At 42.2% G+C, this 15,107-nt stretch overlaps 1 protein-coding gene across 2 annotated transcripts in view; it reads right to left on the reverse strand.

Annotated features, from left to right (window-relative positions):
* The window catches only part of LOC127648899 (immunoglobulin superfamily DCC subclass member 4-like), a 101,305-nt gene that overhangs the window by 12,188 nt on the left and 74,010 nt on the right, over positions 1-15,107 (reverse strand). For both annotated transcript variants that reach the window (XM_052133725.1, XM_052133733.1), the window contains 7 exons: positions 13,370-13,534; positions 12,158-12,388; positions 6,889-6,990; positions 6,503-6,686; positions 2,908-3,035; positions 1,115-1,285; positions 861-992 (listed from right to left, as the gene is read on the reverse strand). In XM_052133725.1, the coding sequence (XP_051989685.1) occupies positions 861-992; positions 1,115-1,285; positions 2,908-3,035; positions 6,503-6,686; positions 6,889-6,990; positions 12,158-12,388; positions 13,370-13,534 (1,113 nt within the window). The remainder of the gene's footprint in view (positions 1-860; positions 993-1,114; positions 1,286-2,907; positions 3,036-6,502; positions 6,687-6,888; positions 6,991-12,157; positions 12,389-13,369; positions 13,535-15,107) is intronic.

Here is a 15,107-nt window from a genome sequence, read left to right on the forward strand (position 1 = left end):
GCTTTCAAACTAAAAATGAATATAACATGTCTTAATGATCTTAAAAGAAACTTAAGAAACTCTAAATAAATATCAGAAATCTGGTCAATACTAGCCGATCACAGTGATAAATAATGGTAGATGCCATTTAAACCCCAGAGCAAATAGTGGCAGATTTTGCACCCCAACGATGGTTCAAATAGTAGCAGATACTATTCACACCCCCATTTAAACACTAACATACAGTATTAGGGCATAACTGTAGCCTGTTTATTGCATTTATTTAGAGTCCCAGTTTTGCGACAGTAACCATAGTATCATGTTTGAAATATTATGAACAAATCATAATATTTTGTTTATAGTAAATATGGTTAATTGCATTAAAACTATGCTTTCCACCAAAACAACATAGATACTACAATATTACTAGTAGTAAAACCACTGTTAATTTTCACATGAGCAAGTCTACAAAGAGTTTGCAAAAGAAGCGATACATCTTCACACAAGCTTTGCCACGCATTAAGGCATCACAACTTTCGCCCTGGACGAGGAAGGGAATGCTTCTCTGCACTCCCTGTCATTCACAGTGACCAAATCACTGCGATCAAATGAACATTTATATTTCATCTTCAATTACATTTGCAGTAGTATTAAAGGAAATATTAAGAGTGGAAACAGGAAACCGGATGGGAAAAGAGTGGGATTAAACAGAATCATACCCGGGTCACTTTCAGGAAAATACATATTTCAACCAAATATGCCCCTTACAACACAGCAGAGACACTTACTGCCCAGTTTGTTGTATATTTTAGTGGTTCAACCACACTACTGGGGTGAAAACAGCGGTGCTGTATGGCAACTGTTTACACACACATACACACCGTATTTCTTTGGAGTATAGACATCCTTCACAGGTGAAAATGGTCCCACCCCCACTTCAGTGCATGCCCCCATCTTAAAATAGTAAGAGGTCCCACTCATCAGGCCCTGGACTTCTGTTCTGGTGACAGAACCTGAAAACAGGGGTAAGGGTGAGGGTGAGAGAGAGAGAGAGAGAGAGATTAATGAGAAAGTCTATAACAATTTAGCAAATTTGCAAAACCATGAGCTTGTTGTGTGTGTTCTGTAGATTCACCATCATGTGTGAGGTTTATCCACAAGTGGTCTGGATGGCTGATGTTGCCAGTGTAGAGGATCCAGTATGTCAAAATTATACCATTTGGCTCCAGTGGAGGGCGCCAACTCGCCAAAACAGAGAATGAGTCCAGTGCTCTCAACTGCAAATCCACAGGAGGAGAGGAGGGTTCTGAAAAAGAAACACACACACACACACACACACACACACACACACACACACACACACACACACACACACACACACACACACACACACACACACAGAAGAGAAACATAATAACATTACTAATCTCCTTGGACAATCATCAAAATGTGTCTTGATAATAACCCCTTAAAACAGTGTTTACCAAGTGCTTCACAGAAACTATAATGTTAAGGATGGATAATCGAACCTACAGTATCAACACTTCCAATACTGATGTTGAATTAAGGGGATAAATACCGACATATCAATACTAAAGGTTTTTACTAAACTAGACATTTTATTATTTATTTACCATGAAAATGATTAAATTTCACAAGTTTCAAAGTGAAAGACTATAAGTAAATAGTTGCGTATGATTGCATCTATTTCTCCTTTCGCTTGGTTTAAAAAGTAGAAATGCTGAAAGACACCAGCAGTCAGACAGCGATCAGACAAAGTGTTTGTTTTAATACATTTATTGAAATTAAAATCTGTTAAAATATATATATATATATTTTTTTAATGTTGTTAATAAATTACAAACAAGAACACATGTCTGATTATTTTCAGCTTAGTTTTTTTTATGAGGACCTACTTTTTAAAGTTAAATGGCTAACATGACCCTCTTTTTCCGCAGATCCTCAGAAAATCCTCAGACTTAAATTTCCGTCTATTCATCACACAAAGCTTTGGCCTCAGAGGATTTAAAAATAAATCACACAATTTGTATGGACTGCTATTCATGGTGCTTTTTGGAGCTTGGAAGTAAAAATAATATGTCCGTTAGAAAATAACAGCCTGTACATTTAGAAAAACATCCCCTTTTGTGTTCCATGACAGAAAGAAAATGAAACAAGTGAGAGTAAACTATCGTTTTAACTTCTGAGGTAAAAACAAAAACAAAAAAAAGGCAGAGAAATTATATTGGTCACAGCATGTAGACTGTTTTAAGGAGACATTGTGAGAATAATATAATTTTTAAAGAGGGAAAGGTCCCATTTTGAAGTGCCCACTCTTTCTCCCACCTTTAAGAGCAGATAAAGCTCCTCTCATCTAGCCTGACACTAAAACGCTGTGGCAACATGCCCTCACTTGGCTAGACTGACTGACAAGCTGAAAGACTCTTGGCCAACAAGAGGGGCAATTCCATCTGGGCTTTTAATTAAAGCCAATTATCTCCTTACGCCTCTCACTATTAATCCCATAAATGTTAACCTAACACAAACACACTGACTCACACTGACCCACACCGCACTCTCATATAGACTCACACACTCTCAATAAATATACAGTAAACATGCGCTACTCACAAATACACATACATTTTTCACTTCCCAATCATAGAAAATACTACAGACACTCACGCTTGTATACGCACTATAATTAAAGCGTTCTCTCACGCATGAGAAGACACGAGACACAGCATGAACTCTGCCAGATTCACTGGAGAAGAAATATGCGTGAAAGATAAAGAGTTTATTTTGAGGACTTAAGACAAGATCACAAAAAATATTCATACTTTTTCAACTATTCAACTATTTAATTTAATAACAGCATATTAATAAGAAGGACCATTCCATCCCAGGACTGAAAGTGGATGTACTCACTGTCTGGCAGCGTGGACTCTTCCACTGTGCTGCTGAAGGGGCCGCTCATATCAACTCCATTAGACTGCACAGCGATTTCATAGCTGGTAAACGGCTTTAGTGATCCCAGAAATATCTCTTGAGAAGAACTACACACAGTGATGGAGACATGAGAGCTCTGGTCGATTAAAATGTTTTTTTTGTTGTTGTTTTTTTTAAACAACCAATGTTGAAACCAACATTTAAAGAGGAAGGGTGGCTGATGGCAGATATAATGCTGATATATAAAAATGTAATGATAGCAAATGACATATACACACAACACTAACATCTATTTTACACAATATTACTCAAAATTAACTAAAACTATTTGAAAACAGAAAATGTGCAATATCCATTGAGGCTGTTTGTTGATTTTGAAACAGCCACTAAGAGGAATGGCATTTCTGTTAATCAGCCAATCAGACGCAGTTACGTCAAAATGGCCAAATATCATCCAATTAAATGGTCTGGCCAGTTCATTGTTTTATCATTACATGTGTGAATGCAGTGAATACAACAGTAAGTGACAGACATCCAAGTTAAGTCTCAAGACTTTCAAGGCAATGTCTAAGACAAGTCTTTTTTTTCACTCTTTGTTATATTGCAGCCATTTGCTAAAATCATTTAAGTTCATTTTTTTCCTCATTATTGTACACACAGCACCCCATATTGACAGAAAAACACAGAATTGTTGACATTTTTGCACATTTATTAAAAAAGAAAAACTGAAATATCACATGGTCCTAAGTATTCAGACCCTTTGCTGTGACACTCATATATTTAACTCAGGTGCTGTCCATTTCTTCTGATCATCCTTGAGATGGTTCTACACCTTCAATTGAGTCCAGCTGTGTTTGATTATACTGATTGGACTTGATTAGGAAAGCCACATACCTGTCTATATAAGACCTTACAGCTCACAGTGTATGTCAGAGCAAATGAGAATCATGAGGTCAAAGGAACTGCCTGAAGAGCTCAGAGACAGAATTGTGGCAAGGCACAGATCTGGCCAAGGTTACAAAAAAATTTCTGCTCCCCTTAAGGTTCATAAGAGCACATTGGCCTCCATAATCCTTAAATGGAAGACGTTTGGGACGACCAGAACCCTTCCTAGAGCTGGCCGTCCGGCCAAACTGAGCTATCGGGGAGAAGAGCCTTGGTGAGAGAGGTAAAGAAGAACCCAAAGATCACTGTGGCTGAGCTCCAGAGATGCAGTCGGGAGATGGGAGAAAGTTGTAGTAAGTCAACCATCACTGCAGCCATCCACCAGTCGGGGCTTTATGGCAGAGTGGCCCGACGGAAGTCTCTCCTCAGTGCAAGACACATGAAAGCCCGCATGGAGTTTGCTAAAAAACACCTGAAGGACTCCAAGATGGTGATAAATAAGATTCTCTGGTCTGATGAGACCAAGATAGAACTTTTGGCCTTAATTCTAAGCGGTATGTGTGGAGAAAACCAGGCACTGCTCATCACCTGTCCAATACAGTCTCAACAGTGAAGCATGGTGGTGGCAGCATCATGCTGTGGGGGTGTTTTTCAGCTGCAGGGACAGGACGACTGGTTGCAATCGAGGGAACTATGAATGCGGCCAAGTACAGGGATATCCTGGACGAAAACCTTCTCCAGAGTGCTCTGGACCTCAGACTGGGCCGAAGGTTCACCTTCCAACAAGACAATGACCCTAAGCACACCGCTAAAATAACGAAGGAGTGGCTTCACAACTTCACAAATTATGGGGGAAAATAAGTATTTGGTCACCAACCAATTATCTCCACACATACCGCTTAGAATTAAGGCCAAAAAGTTCTATCTTGGTCTCATCAGACCAGAGAATCTTATTTAACACGCAGAAAGCAAGATTTCTGGCTCTCACAGACCTGTAACAACTTCTTTAAGAGGCTCCTCTGTCCTCCACTCGTTACCTGTATTAATGGCACCTGTTTGAACTTGTTATCAGTATAAAAGACACAACCTCAAACAGTCACACTCCAAACTCCACTATGGCCAAGAACAAAGAGCTGTCAAAGGACACCAGAAACAAAATTGTAGACCTGCACCAGGCTGGGAAGACTGAATCTGCAATAGTTGTGAAGCTTGGTGTGAAGAAATCAATTGTGGGAGCAATTATTAGGAAATGGAAGACATACAAGACCACTGATAATCTCCCTCGATCTGGGGCTCTACGCAAGATCTCACACCGTGGGGTCAAAATGATCACAAGAACAGTGAGCAAAAATTCCAGAACCACACGGGGGGACATAGTGAATGACCTGCAGAGAGCTGGGACCAAAGTAACAAAGGCTACCATCAGTAACACACTACGCCGCCAGGGACTCAAATCCTGCAGTGCCAGACGTGTCCCCCTGCTTAAGCCAGTACATGTCCAGGCCCATCTGAAGTTTGCTAGAGAGCATTTGGATGATCCAGAAGAGGATTGAGAGAATGTCATATAGTCAGATGAAACCAAAATATAACTTTTTGGTAAAAACTCAACTCGTCGTGTTTGGAGGAGAAAGAATGCTGAGTTGCATCCAAAGAACACCATACCTACTGTGAAGCATGGGGGTGGAAACATCATGCTTTGGGGCTGTTTTTCTGCAAAGGGACCAGGACGACTGATCCGTGTAAAGGAAAGAATGTATGGGGCCATTTATCGTGAGATTTTGAGTGAAAACCTCCTTCCATCAGCAAGGGCATTGAAGATGAAACGTGGCTGGGTCTTTCAGCATGACAATGATCCCAAACACACTGCACGGGCAACGAAGGAGTGGCTTCGTAAGAAGCATTTCAAAGTCCTGGAGTGGCCTAGCCAGTCTCCAGATCTCAACCCCATAGAAAATCTTTGGAGGGAGTTGAAAGTCCGTGTTGCCCAGCGACAGCCCCGAAACATCACTGCTCTAGAGGAGATCTGCATGGAGGAATGTGCCAAAATACCAGCAACAGTGTGTGAAAACCTTGTGAAGACTTACAAAAAATGTTTGACCTCTGTCACTGCCAACAAAGGGTATATAACAAAGTATTGAGAAACTTTTGTTATTGACCAAATACTTATTGTCCCCCATAATTTGCAAATAAATTCATTAAAAAATCCTACAATGTGATTTTCTGGATTTTTATTCTCATTTTGTCTCTCATAGTTGAAGTGTACCTATGATGAAAATTACAGGCCTCTCTCATCTTTTTAAGTGGGAGAACTTGCACAATTGGTGGCTGACTAAATACTTTTTTGCCCCCACAAATCTCTGATCTTCAACTCTGAAGTCAACAGATAACCAGTGCAAGCCAATCGTTTGTGTCTTAAGTGTGACTCAGAGTCTCATGCTGGAGTTTCCATCTCTGGCAAGTGATGAATGAATAAATGAAAGTGCAGTTGGGAGAGGGAGTCTCTCACTTGGGACTAAGTGAGAGAAATAATTGGCTGGTAATTGAATTAGCAAGAGACAGAGAGGATGTGAATTACTGGGTGAATGAAAACGTGAGCATTTGAGTGTTGATGAAATGTCCCATTATGTCACTTTGTGTATAATCTCTGCATAAATGAGCATATCTATGGCTTTGCGTATATGTACGGCACCTTGTATAGTACGAGACCAGCGATGCATTACGTATTCCTGCGGGGCTGCAGCGTACAGTATAGTTGATGATGCGCACGCTGCCAAAGCGTGGTTTCTCCCAGCGGAGCCAGATAGAGGTGGAACTGTTGGCACGAGCTCTGATGCTGATTGGCGGCAATGGTGGGAGAGAGTCTGGAGTCCGCACTAAGAAAGACATATAAACACAAAAATGTTTACACACACACACACACACACACACACACACACACACACACACACACACACACACACACACACACACACACACACACTCTTACAACTAAAGGATAGGGAGAAGTTATTTTATTTCCTCATCTATCATTTCCCTTTCATTTCCTTGCCCAGACTCACCCATACCATCACGTACCTCGATCTGTGAGTTTCTCTGTTTTGCCCTTCCAGACGGCAGGATAACCTTCAGTCTGTTTATTAAGTGCTGAAACCTTCACCTCATACAGCCGATCAGGAGCTGAAACAATCACACAGTCACACCATGTACAATCCCAAACTACAACAAAACTGCAAAAAAAAAAAAAAGAGCAATGACTGCTGTAGAAACACCAGCATGGGATCCTGCATATTTCATATGTATATGCATATCTCTAACCAGCACTAAAGAGAAATATTTCTCTCTGGAGTGGGGATAAAGCACATCCAGCGCTACATGCTTTATTCCTGCACTGCGTGCATTGCCTCTCTCCCCTCAATAGATATGAGGCCCCGCAAAACCATAATCTACTGTACGTATGAGTTGCAGGTGTGAGTATTTTAACATCAAAACGTTGGGCCCGAGTAGCTCAGTGAGTAAAAATGCTGACTATCACCCCTGGAGTCACGAGTTCGAATCCAGGGCGTGCTGAGTGACTGAGAAATTGGCCCGGTTGCTAGGGAGTGTAGAGACACATGGGGTAACCACCTCGTGGTCGCTATAATGTGGTTCTCTCTCAGTGGGGCGTGTGGAGAGTTGTGGGTGGATGCCTTGGAAAATAGCGTGAAGCCTCCACACGCGCTATGTCTCCACAGTAACGCGCTCAAAAAGCCACATGATAAGATGCGTGGGTTGACGTCTCAGACACGGAGGCAACTGATATGTGTCCTCTGACACCCATTTTGAGGTGAGTCACTAGGCACAACTTATATTTGTCTACAAATAATTATTATTAGTTCAGTCATGAAACATACATGTCACAAGTTTTTAGGTCCTTTAAACATGTAATCTGTTAGCCAAGCAACTTGTGTACTCTGTCTTGTCCAACATTATCATTGCCTCAGTTATTTGCAGGTAATCTGGTCTCACTGCAACACACTACGAGAGTTTTCTCTCTAAAACCCTCCTCCTCCCCAGCACTACTGGTCTAGATCTGCTTTAAAGGGATTGTATGCATGTCAAATTGTCCTACATGCTTAAATGCAGCATGTCTTATGTTTGGCAAATTGTTAAGCTGCATGTCTGTGAATGTTCTAACACTAACAAGTCTTCATTCGAGAGTTGTCATGAATGAAATAACTAAAAGCATTTACACATTAGCATTGAAATTAAGAGGTTTGTATGATCATGAGAAATAAAAAATGTGTCCAAAGAGTTCAAACGTTTGACTAGTAGTGCATACTGTGACTACTAAACTACTGAATAAAGCATTCTGTATACTGCCATGTCAATTTGAACTGTTTAAAGATCTTGTACACTTTGTGTATAATAGGTATACTGTACATAGTGAGCTCAGGACTGCACTCTTTATACTATTATAAAACTATTTATAACTTAGTAGTAGCAGTAGTTGTAGCAGTTGTAGCAGTGGATAGTGAGTATTTTGTGAATTCTGTACATTTTGTATATTGTTTTTGTCTGTCACCACATGACTGCAATATTAATGAACTCAAGATTTCCACCCACTGTTACACTCATGCATATGGTGCATATGACAATAAAGTGATTGATATGATTTACGAAGCCCACCTGGTGTTGTAATTGGCAGCTATGCTGGTGAACGGCTTGACTATATTTGTCCACCAATCAGACCAGCTTTAAACATGCTGTTTCTAAAGTGTTTGTTTTAGGCATGGATTGTTTCACATATGAAAAATACTATTTTTTACAATTCTGGGCTGTGTGCCAATACACAAACGAACTGATCTCCAGTTTTCCCTTTTTTGATCATTTTCTCAGCAGCTGACTGTAAAAGAGAATCACTTTCTAGCCATCATGCCAGTTAGTCTTAAGCTGCAACATAGATGCAGTCCATCTGTCCCTCCATTCGGCATTATAAACTCAAAAAAAGAAACGTCCCTTTTCTGGACACTGTATTTTAAAGATAATTATGTAAAATCCAAATAACTTTACAGATCCTTATTGTAAAGGGTTTAAACAATGTTTACCTTGCTTGTTCAATGAAAAACAATTTACAATAAACAATTAATGAACATGCACCTGTGGAACGGTCATTAAGACACTAACAGCTTACAGACGGTAGGCAATTAAGGTCACAGATAAAAACTTAGGGCACTAAATAGACCTTTCTCTTTGAAAAACACTAAAAAATAATGCCTAGGGTCCCTGCTCATCTGCATGAATGTGCCTTACAGATGCTGCATGGAGGCATGAGGACTGCAGATGTGGCCAGGGCAATCAATCGCAATGTCCATACTGTGAGATGCCTAGGACAGCACTACAGGGAGACAGGAAGGACAGCTGATCATCCTCGCAGTGGCAGACCTTGTGTAACAACACCTGCACAGGATCGGTACATCCGAATATCACACCTGCGGGACAGGTACAGGATGGCAACATCAACTGCCCGAGTTACACCAGGAACACACAATCCCTCCATCAGTGCTCAGACTCTCCGCAATAGGTTGAGAGAGGCTGGACAGAGGGCATGTAGGCCTGTTGTGAGGCAGGTGCTTACCAGACATCAACGGCAACCACGTCGCCTATGGGCACAAACGTGGCAAAAAAAAGTGCTCTTCACTGACGTGTCGCAGTTTTGTCTCACCAGGGGTGATGGTCAGACTCACGTTTATCGTCAAAGGAATGAGCGTTACTCCGAGGCCTGTACTCTGAAGCGGGATCGATTTGGTGGAGGGTCCGTCATGGTCTGGGGTGGTGTGTCACAGCATCATCGGACTGAGCTTGTTGTCATTGCAGGCAATCTCAACGCTGTAAGTTACAGGGAAGAAATCCTCCTCCCTCATGTGGTACCCTTCCTGCAGACTCATCCTTACATGACCCTCCAGCATGACAATGCCACCAGCCATACTGCTCGCTCTGTGCCTGATTTCCTGCAAGACAGGAATGTCAGTGTTCTGCTATGGCCAGGATCTCTATCCCATTGAGCATGTCAGGGACCTGTTGGATCGGAGGGTGAGGGCTAGGGCCATTCCCCCAGAAATGTCCGGGAACTTGTGACTTGGTGGAAGAGTGGGGTTATATCTCACAACAAGAACTGGCAAAACTGGTGCAGACCATGAGGAGGAGATGCACTGCAGTACTTAATGCAGCTGGAGGCCACACCAGATACTGACTGTTACTTTTGATTTTGTCCCCCCTGTTCAGGGACACATTATTCCATTTCTGTTAGTCACATGTCTGTGAAACTTGTTCACTTTGTGTCTTAGTTGTTGAATTTATGTTCTTACAAATATTTACACTTGTTTTCTGAAAATAAAAGCAGTTGAAAGTAAGAGTGTTACGAATGCAGACAGCGAAGGCAGACGAGGAGAGCGGATCTAAATGCAACTAAAACACCTCAATGGGGAAAATAAACACAACACCGAAAACACAGGCAGGGAACACACACCGGGCTAACAACATTCAACGAAAGACAAGGACTGAACCAAAAACCAGGATATAAATACACAAGGACAGGATGATTACAAATGATACACAGGTGAGAACAATGAACAAAATGGCAGTGATGATGACAGGTGGATACTGGGAAGTGTAGTTCTTTTAAACAATAGACTAGTGAGACAGTGGAGCTAAACAAGGGACAAAAGTGAAAACTACGGAAAACAAAAGGGACAAAAATGGAAACCAAAGGGGCAACGGTAAAACAAGACAAGGTAACCCTAACATAGCCCCCCCTCAAGGATCGGATTCCAGACGATCAACAGTGACAAAACAAAAAACAGGAAGAACAAATGTCCATTGACTGGGGGGGAAGCTTGTGGTGGGCAGACAGACCAAGGGGGGCAATGAAGGGCAAACAGGCAGTCCAGGGGGCAACGAGGGGCAGACAGACAGTCCAGGGGGCAATGAGGGGCAGACAGGCAGTCCAGGGGGCAACAAGGGGCAGACAGGCAGTCCAGGGGGCAACAAGGGGCAGACAAGTGGTTCAGGGGGGCACAGAGGGCAGGCAGGAAGTCCAAGGGGGCACAGAGGGCAAGGACAGGTTCAGGTGGTCTGGGAGGCTCGAGAGGCTTGAGAGGCGGAGCCCTGGGAGGCTCGAGAGGTGAAGCTCTGGAAAGTTTGAAAGGTGGAGCTCTGGAAAGCTCGGGAGGCTCAGAAGGCTGAGCTCTAGGAAGCTCGGAAGGCAGAGCTCTGGAAAGCTCGGGAGGCGGAGCTCTGGTAAGCTCGGGAGGCGGAGCTCTGGTAAGCTCGGGAGGCGGAGCTCTGGTAAGCTCGGGAGGCGGAGCTCTGGAAAGCTCGGAAGGAGGAGCCCTGGAAAGCTCGGGAGGCTCTGGAGGAGCTGACTCTTGGACGGACACGACCACTGGCGCTGGCTTTTGGACGGTCATGGCTACTGGTGCTGGCTCACTGACATCGGAGGCTACTGGCTCGCTGGCCGTGGCAGGCGTGGGCTCTGGCTCGCTGGCCGTGGCAGGCGTGGGCTCTGGCTCGCTGGCCGTGGCAGGCGGAGACTGGGGAGCAGAAGCCTTTCCTCTTCTCCTCCTCCGCCGGCGGAACGAAGCTGGCAACGCTGGCTCGTTGGCCGTGGCAGGCACGGAAAGCCCAGAGGCGAAAACCGGGATCGAGAGAGGTGGTTCCCCGGCAGCGAGTTCTCCCAAGACTAAACTCACATATTCCCTCCACGTGAGGTCTCCGGAGTTCGGCAATTCCCTCAGCTGGTATGTTGGTAGCCCGAGCTGGTAGATGGTCTTTAGGGATGCGTCGTCGAAGCCGGTGTGGAGGGCAACAGCGGAAAAGAAGTGGGAGAACTCGCGGATGGTCAACTCCGCCTGGGTCAGTTCCATGAGGTAAGCTGCTAGATCCCTTTGTGGTCTTTCGTTCTGTTACGAATGCAGACAGCGAAGGCAGTCGAGGAGAGCGGATCTAAGTGCAGCTTACTTTATTATAAATACACAAGGACAGGATGATTACAAATGATACACAGGTGAGAACAATGAACAAAATGGCAGTGATGATGACAGGTGGATACTGGGAAGTGTATTTCTTTTAAACAATAGACTAGTGAGACAGTGGAGCTAAACAAGGGACAAAAGTGAAAACTACGGAAAACAAAAGGGACAAAAATGGAAACCAAAGGGGCAACGGTAAAACAAGACAAGGTAACCCTAACAGAGAGGACGTTTCTTTTTTGCTGAGTTTATGATTTGCTTTGGATCTTATATAAGAAATTATGTTTTCATGTACTGTATGCATGTGCACAAGTATAAAGTTCCTGTTTGTCTCTCACCAAGGTTTGTGACCTCATGGTGTTTAATTCTCTTCCTCAGTTTGATCTGTTGACCACCCTGGCTCCTTTCATTGATCACAGGGTTCTCCTCCTTGGCCAACTCCTCTCCGTCCAACTCCCTCCAGGAAAGCTTGTAGCCGGTGATTTGAGTATGATTGGGTGGTGGCTGCCACGTGACATGGAGGGAATGCATTTTGGCTCTAACTTTGAGCTCAGTGGGAGCAAAGAGCACTGGGAAAGACAGAAGAGTTTGTGAGAACGGTGGGGCATATTTTGAATGGGCATCCTAATCTGGATAAAAAAAAACATACTGTACATGTATAAAGTACAATAACCTCCAAAAAAATATTTCATGGCCAGATGAGGACAGTGCATTTTTGGGTGGTAAGCAGTCATTCTAAAGACGGTTGCATGACTGAGTCCTACATGTGACTGTACATGTCAATGTACAGTTCTAGATTGAATGATTCTGCATTTGCCTTAAGTTGTCAAAAAGTCAATGCCAAGTAATGACCAGGCCGATACATTTAAAGAAGCCTACAAATTATTTTAGGCGTTATTTTATAACACCTGCTGATGAACATCACAGATTATGAAATAAATTAAAATAGATGCCGTTTTCAAAGATTTGTATTCTTTTATCTCCCATTTTTTTCTCTCCAAAAAGGTGGCAAAAAATAATATATTTTCTGCTTTAAGAAAAATAAATACAACTGAAAATTAAAAACAAAAAGTTACTTTTGCAAGACAAAATTAAAACTTTTTATTTATTTTTATTTATCACAAATCTTTTATTTTTTAAATTGATTTATTAATTTAATTATTTTACAAATTGAGTTAATCCAATGTACTTTGTACCTTGGGATACCAGATCTGAACTCCCTTTTACTTTTGTGTTTTTCAAGTTCAAAATGGTCAATAATCAAAACATTTTATTTGATTCCAGTGGTGTGAATGAGAGGGTTTCAGGGGGAATTCTAAACAAAACACATTGGCATTGTTTAAGATCTTAAAATATCTCGAAATATCTTATAAATTCGACAGTAAGTGGTTGGGGTGGCCAGTGTTTTTTTTAGGTGGGTTAATGGCCCATCCGGCCCTCCGTTGGAGGTACCACTGCATAAAAATTTAATTTGAGAGTTTGGGCTGGTTTGGTGTCTCTGTGTGCAGTATGTTTTGCATGTATGTGTTTATGTGTATGTGCTTACTCACCCTGAGTAAGGTTTGGTGTGTGGTGTGAGGCCCACTCAGAAAACTGACTGAATCCGGCACGTGTTCCTACCGCAATACGGAGCTGGTACATTTGATTTGGTTTCAGGTCTTTAAGAGTAACCTGTGTCTCATTCCCACCTACTTCCACAGAGTACATGTAATCCACTACAGGAAACACACACACACACACACACACACACGCACACTTAAACACACATGCCAGGTAAACTATGCATGCCTGTGGAAATCATCTCTGCAGCTCACTGATAAAAAATGGGAACAATTGAAGTCTGAAATGAGTTTGGTTCTCTCTCTCGCTTTGAGTTACAACCCATCAGACCGAATCTGCCTTTTGTTCCCCCTTTATTACTGTTCATTAAACATCCAGAGCTCTAATAGAGCAGGAGCAGTCAGCCATGTCTCTGTTTTTCACCTCAAAATATCCCAGACAAGCCTGCTTCCATGCTAGTACCCCCAGATAAAAAGCACACAAATATGAACTCAGCAACCAACGTGTATTTGTCAATAAAACATACACTGTTAAGTACACACTTAGGTGTCCAAGGCCAAACCCATTAACTAGTTCAAACAATCTCTCCCATTAAAACCCCTCACAGATCTTCAAGGAACAGATCATCTAAAATGGAAATTCTGTCATTATTCACTCACACATGTTGTTCCAAATGCATATTCCTTACTTTCTTCCTTGGAACACAAAAAGAGATGTTAAGCAGAATGGCAGTCTCTGTCACCATTCACTTTGATTATTTGGGGAAAAAGAATTGCAATTAAATTGCATATAGTGACTGGCACTAACATACCGCATATTATCTCTTTTTGTGTTCCAAGGAAGAAAGTTATATGGATTTGGAATGACGTGAGTAACAGATGAAAGAATTTTCATTTTCAGGGGGTTTTAACTAGGGCTGTTGATTTAATGCCTTAATTTAATGTGATTAATTATATAAAAATAAAGCATTAAAAAAAGAAAGCAATTAATCATGCCCCATAAATTCCGTATTAGAAGTATGGATTTTCCTACCATACCAGCAATTTAAACTTGAAGTGTATCTGTTTTTACGAGACGGGTCAATAGGTGGCAGCGTGCCTCAACAAACCTCACAAGCAGAGCAGCTAAACTGAGAACCGCTCACTGAGGAAACACTGCAGGTGGGTGAAGCACAACAGAATACAGGAATCTTGCGATATGGTTTTCAAAGTTTCCACTACTTTCAAATTAAGTCAGCATCCTAAAAATGTGCGCTTATGACACTGAATACCAACATCCTTAAAAATTTGAGCTTATCTGAGTTACGCACATAGAACGACAAATAAAAATAGCACTGACAGAACGCAAGAACGTGTACTGTGAGAACACCTTGATTACATATGTAACCCTAGGGATATAGGGAACAAGACATTGCGTCATGCTGACACATATGGGAAATTCCTTTTCAGACGACCTAGTTGAAACTCTTCTACAATAACGGCAATTCTAAGATTGACCATGGTGTTTAAGTCCCGCCATTTTAGCGTGAAGCTGGCAATGTAAGCGGGCACACAAACACCATCTCTCAGATTTTTCTGACTGAGGGACAAAGAGTGCATTGCTTGCACCTAAAAAAAACTCAGAGGTATGGAACCGAGGTTACATACGTAACCGATACATCCCCTTTCGGTTCAGTTCACTCGACATTGCATCATGCTGACGCATATGGGAAACAGAGTCCCAGAGTCT

This window comes from Xyrauchen texanus, chromosome 1 (assembly GCF_025860055.1).
Source record: "Xyrauchen texanus isolate HMW12.3.18 chromosome 1, RBS_HiC_50CHRs, whole genome shotgun sequence".
NCBI classification, from domain to species: domain Eukaryota; kingdom Metazoa; phylum Chordata; class Actinopteri; order Cypriniformes; family Catostomidae; genus Xyrauchen; species Xyrauchen texanus.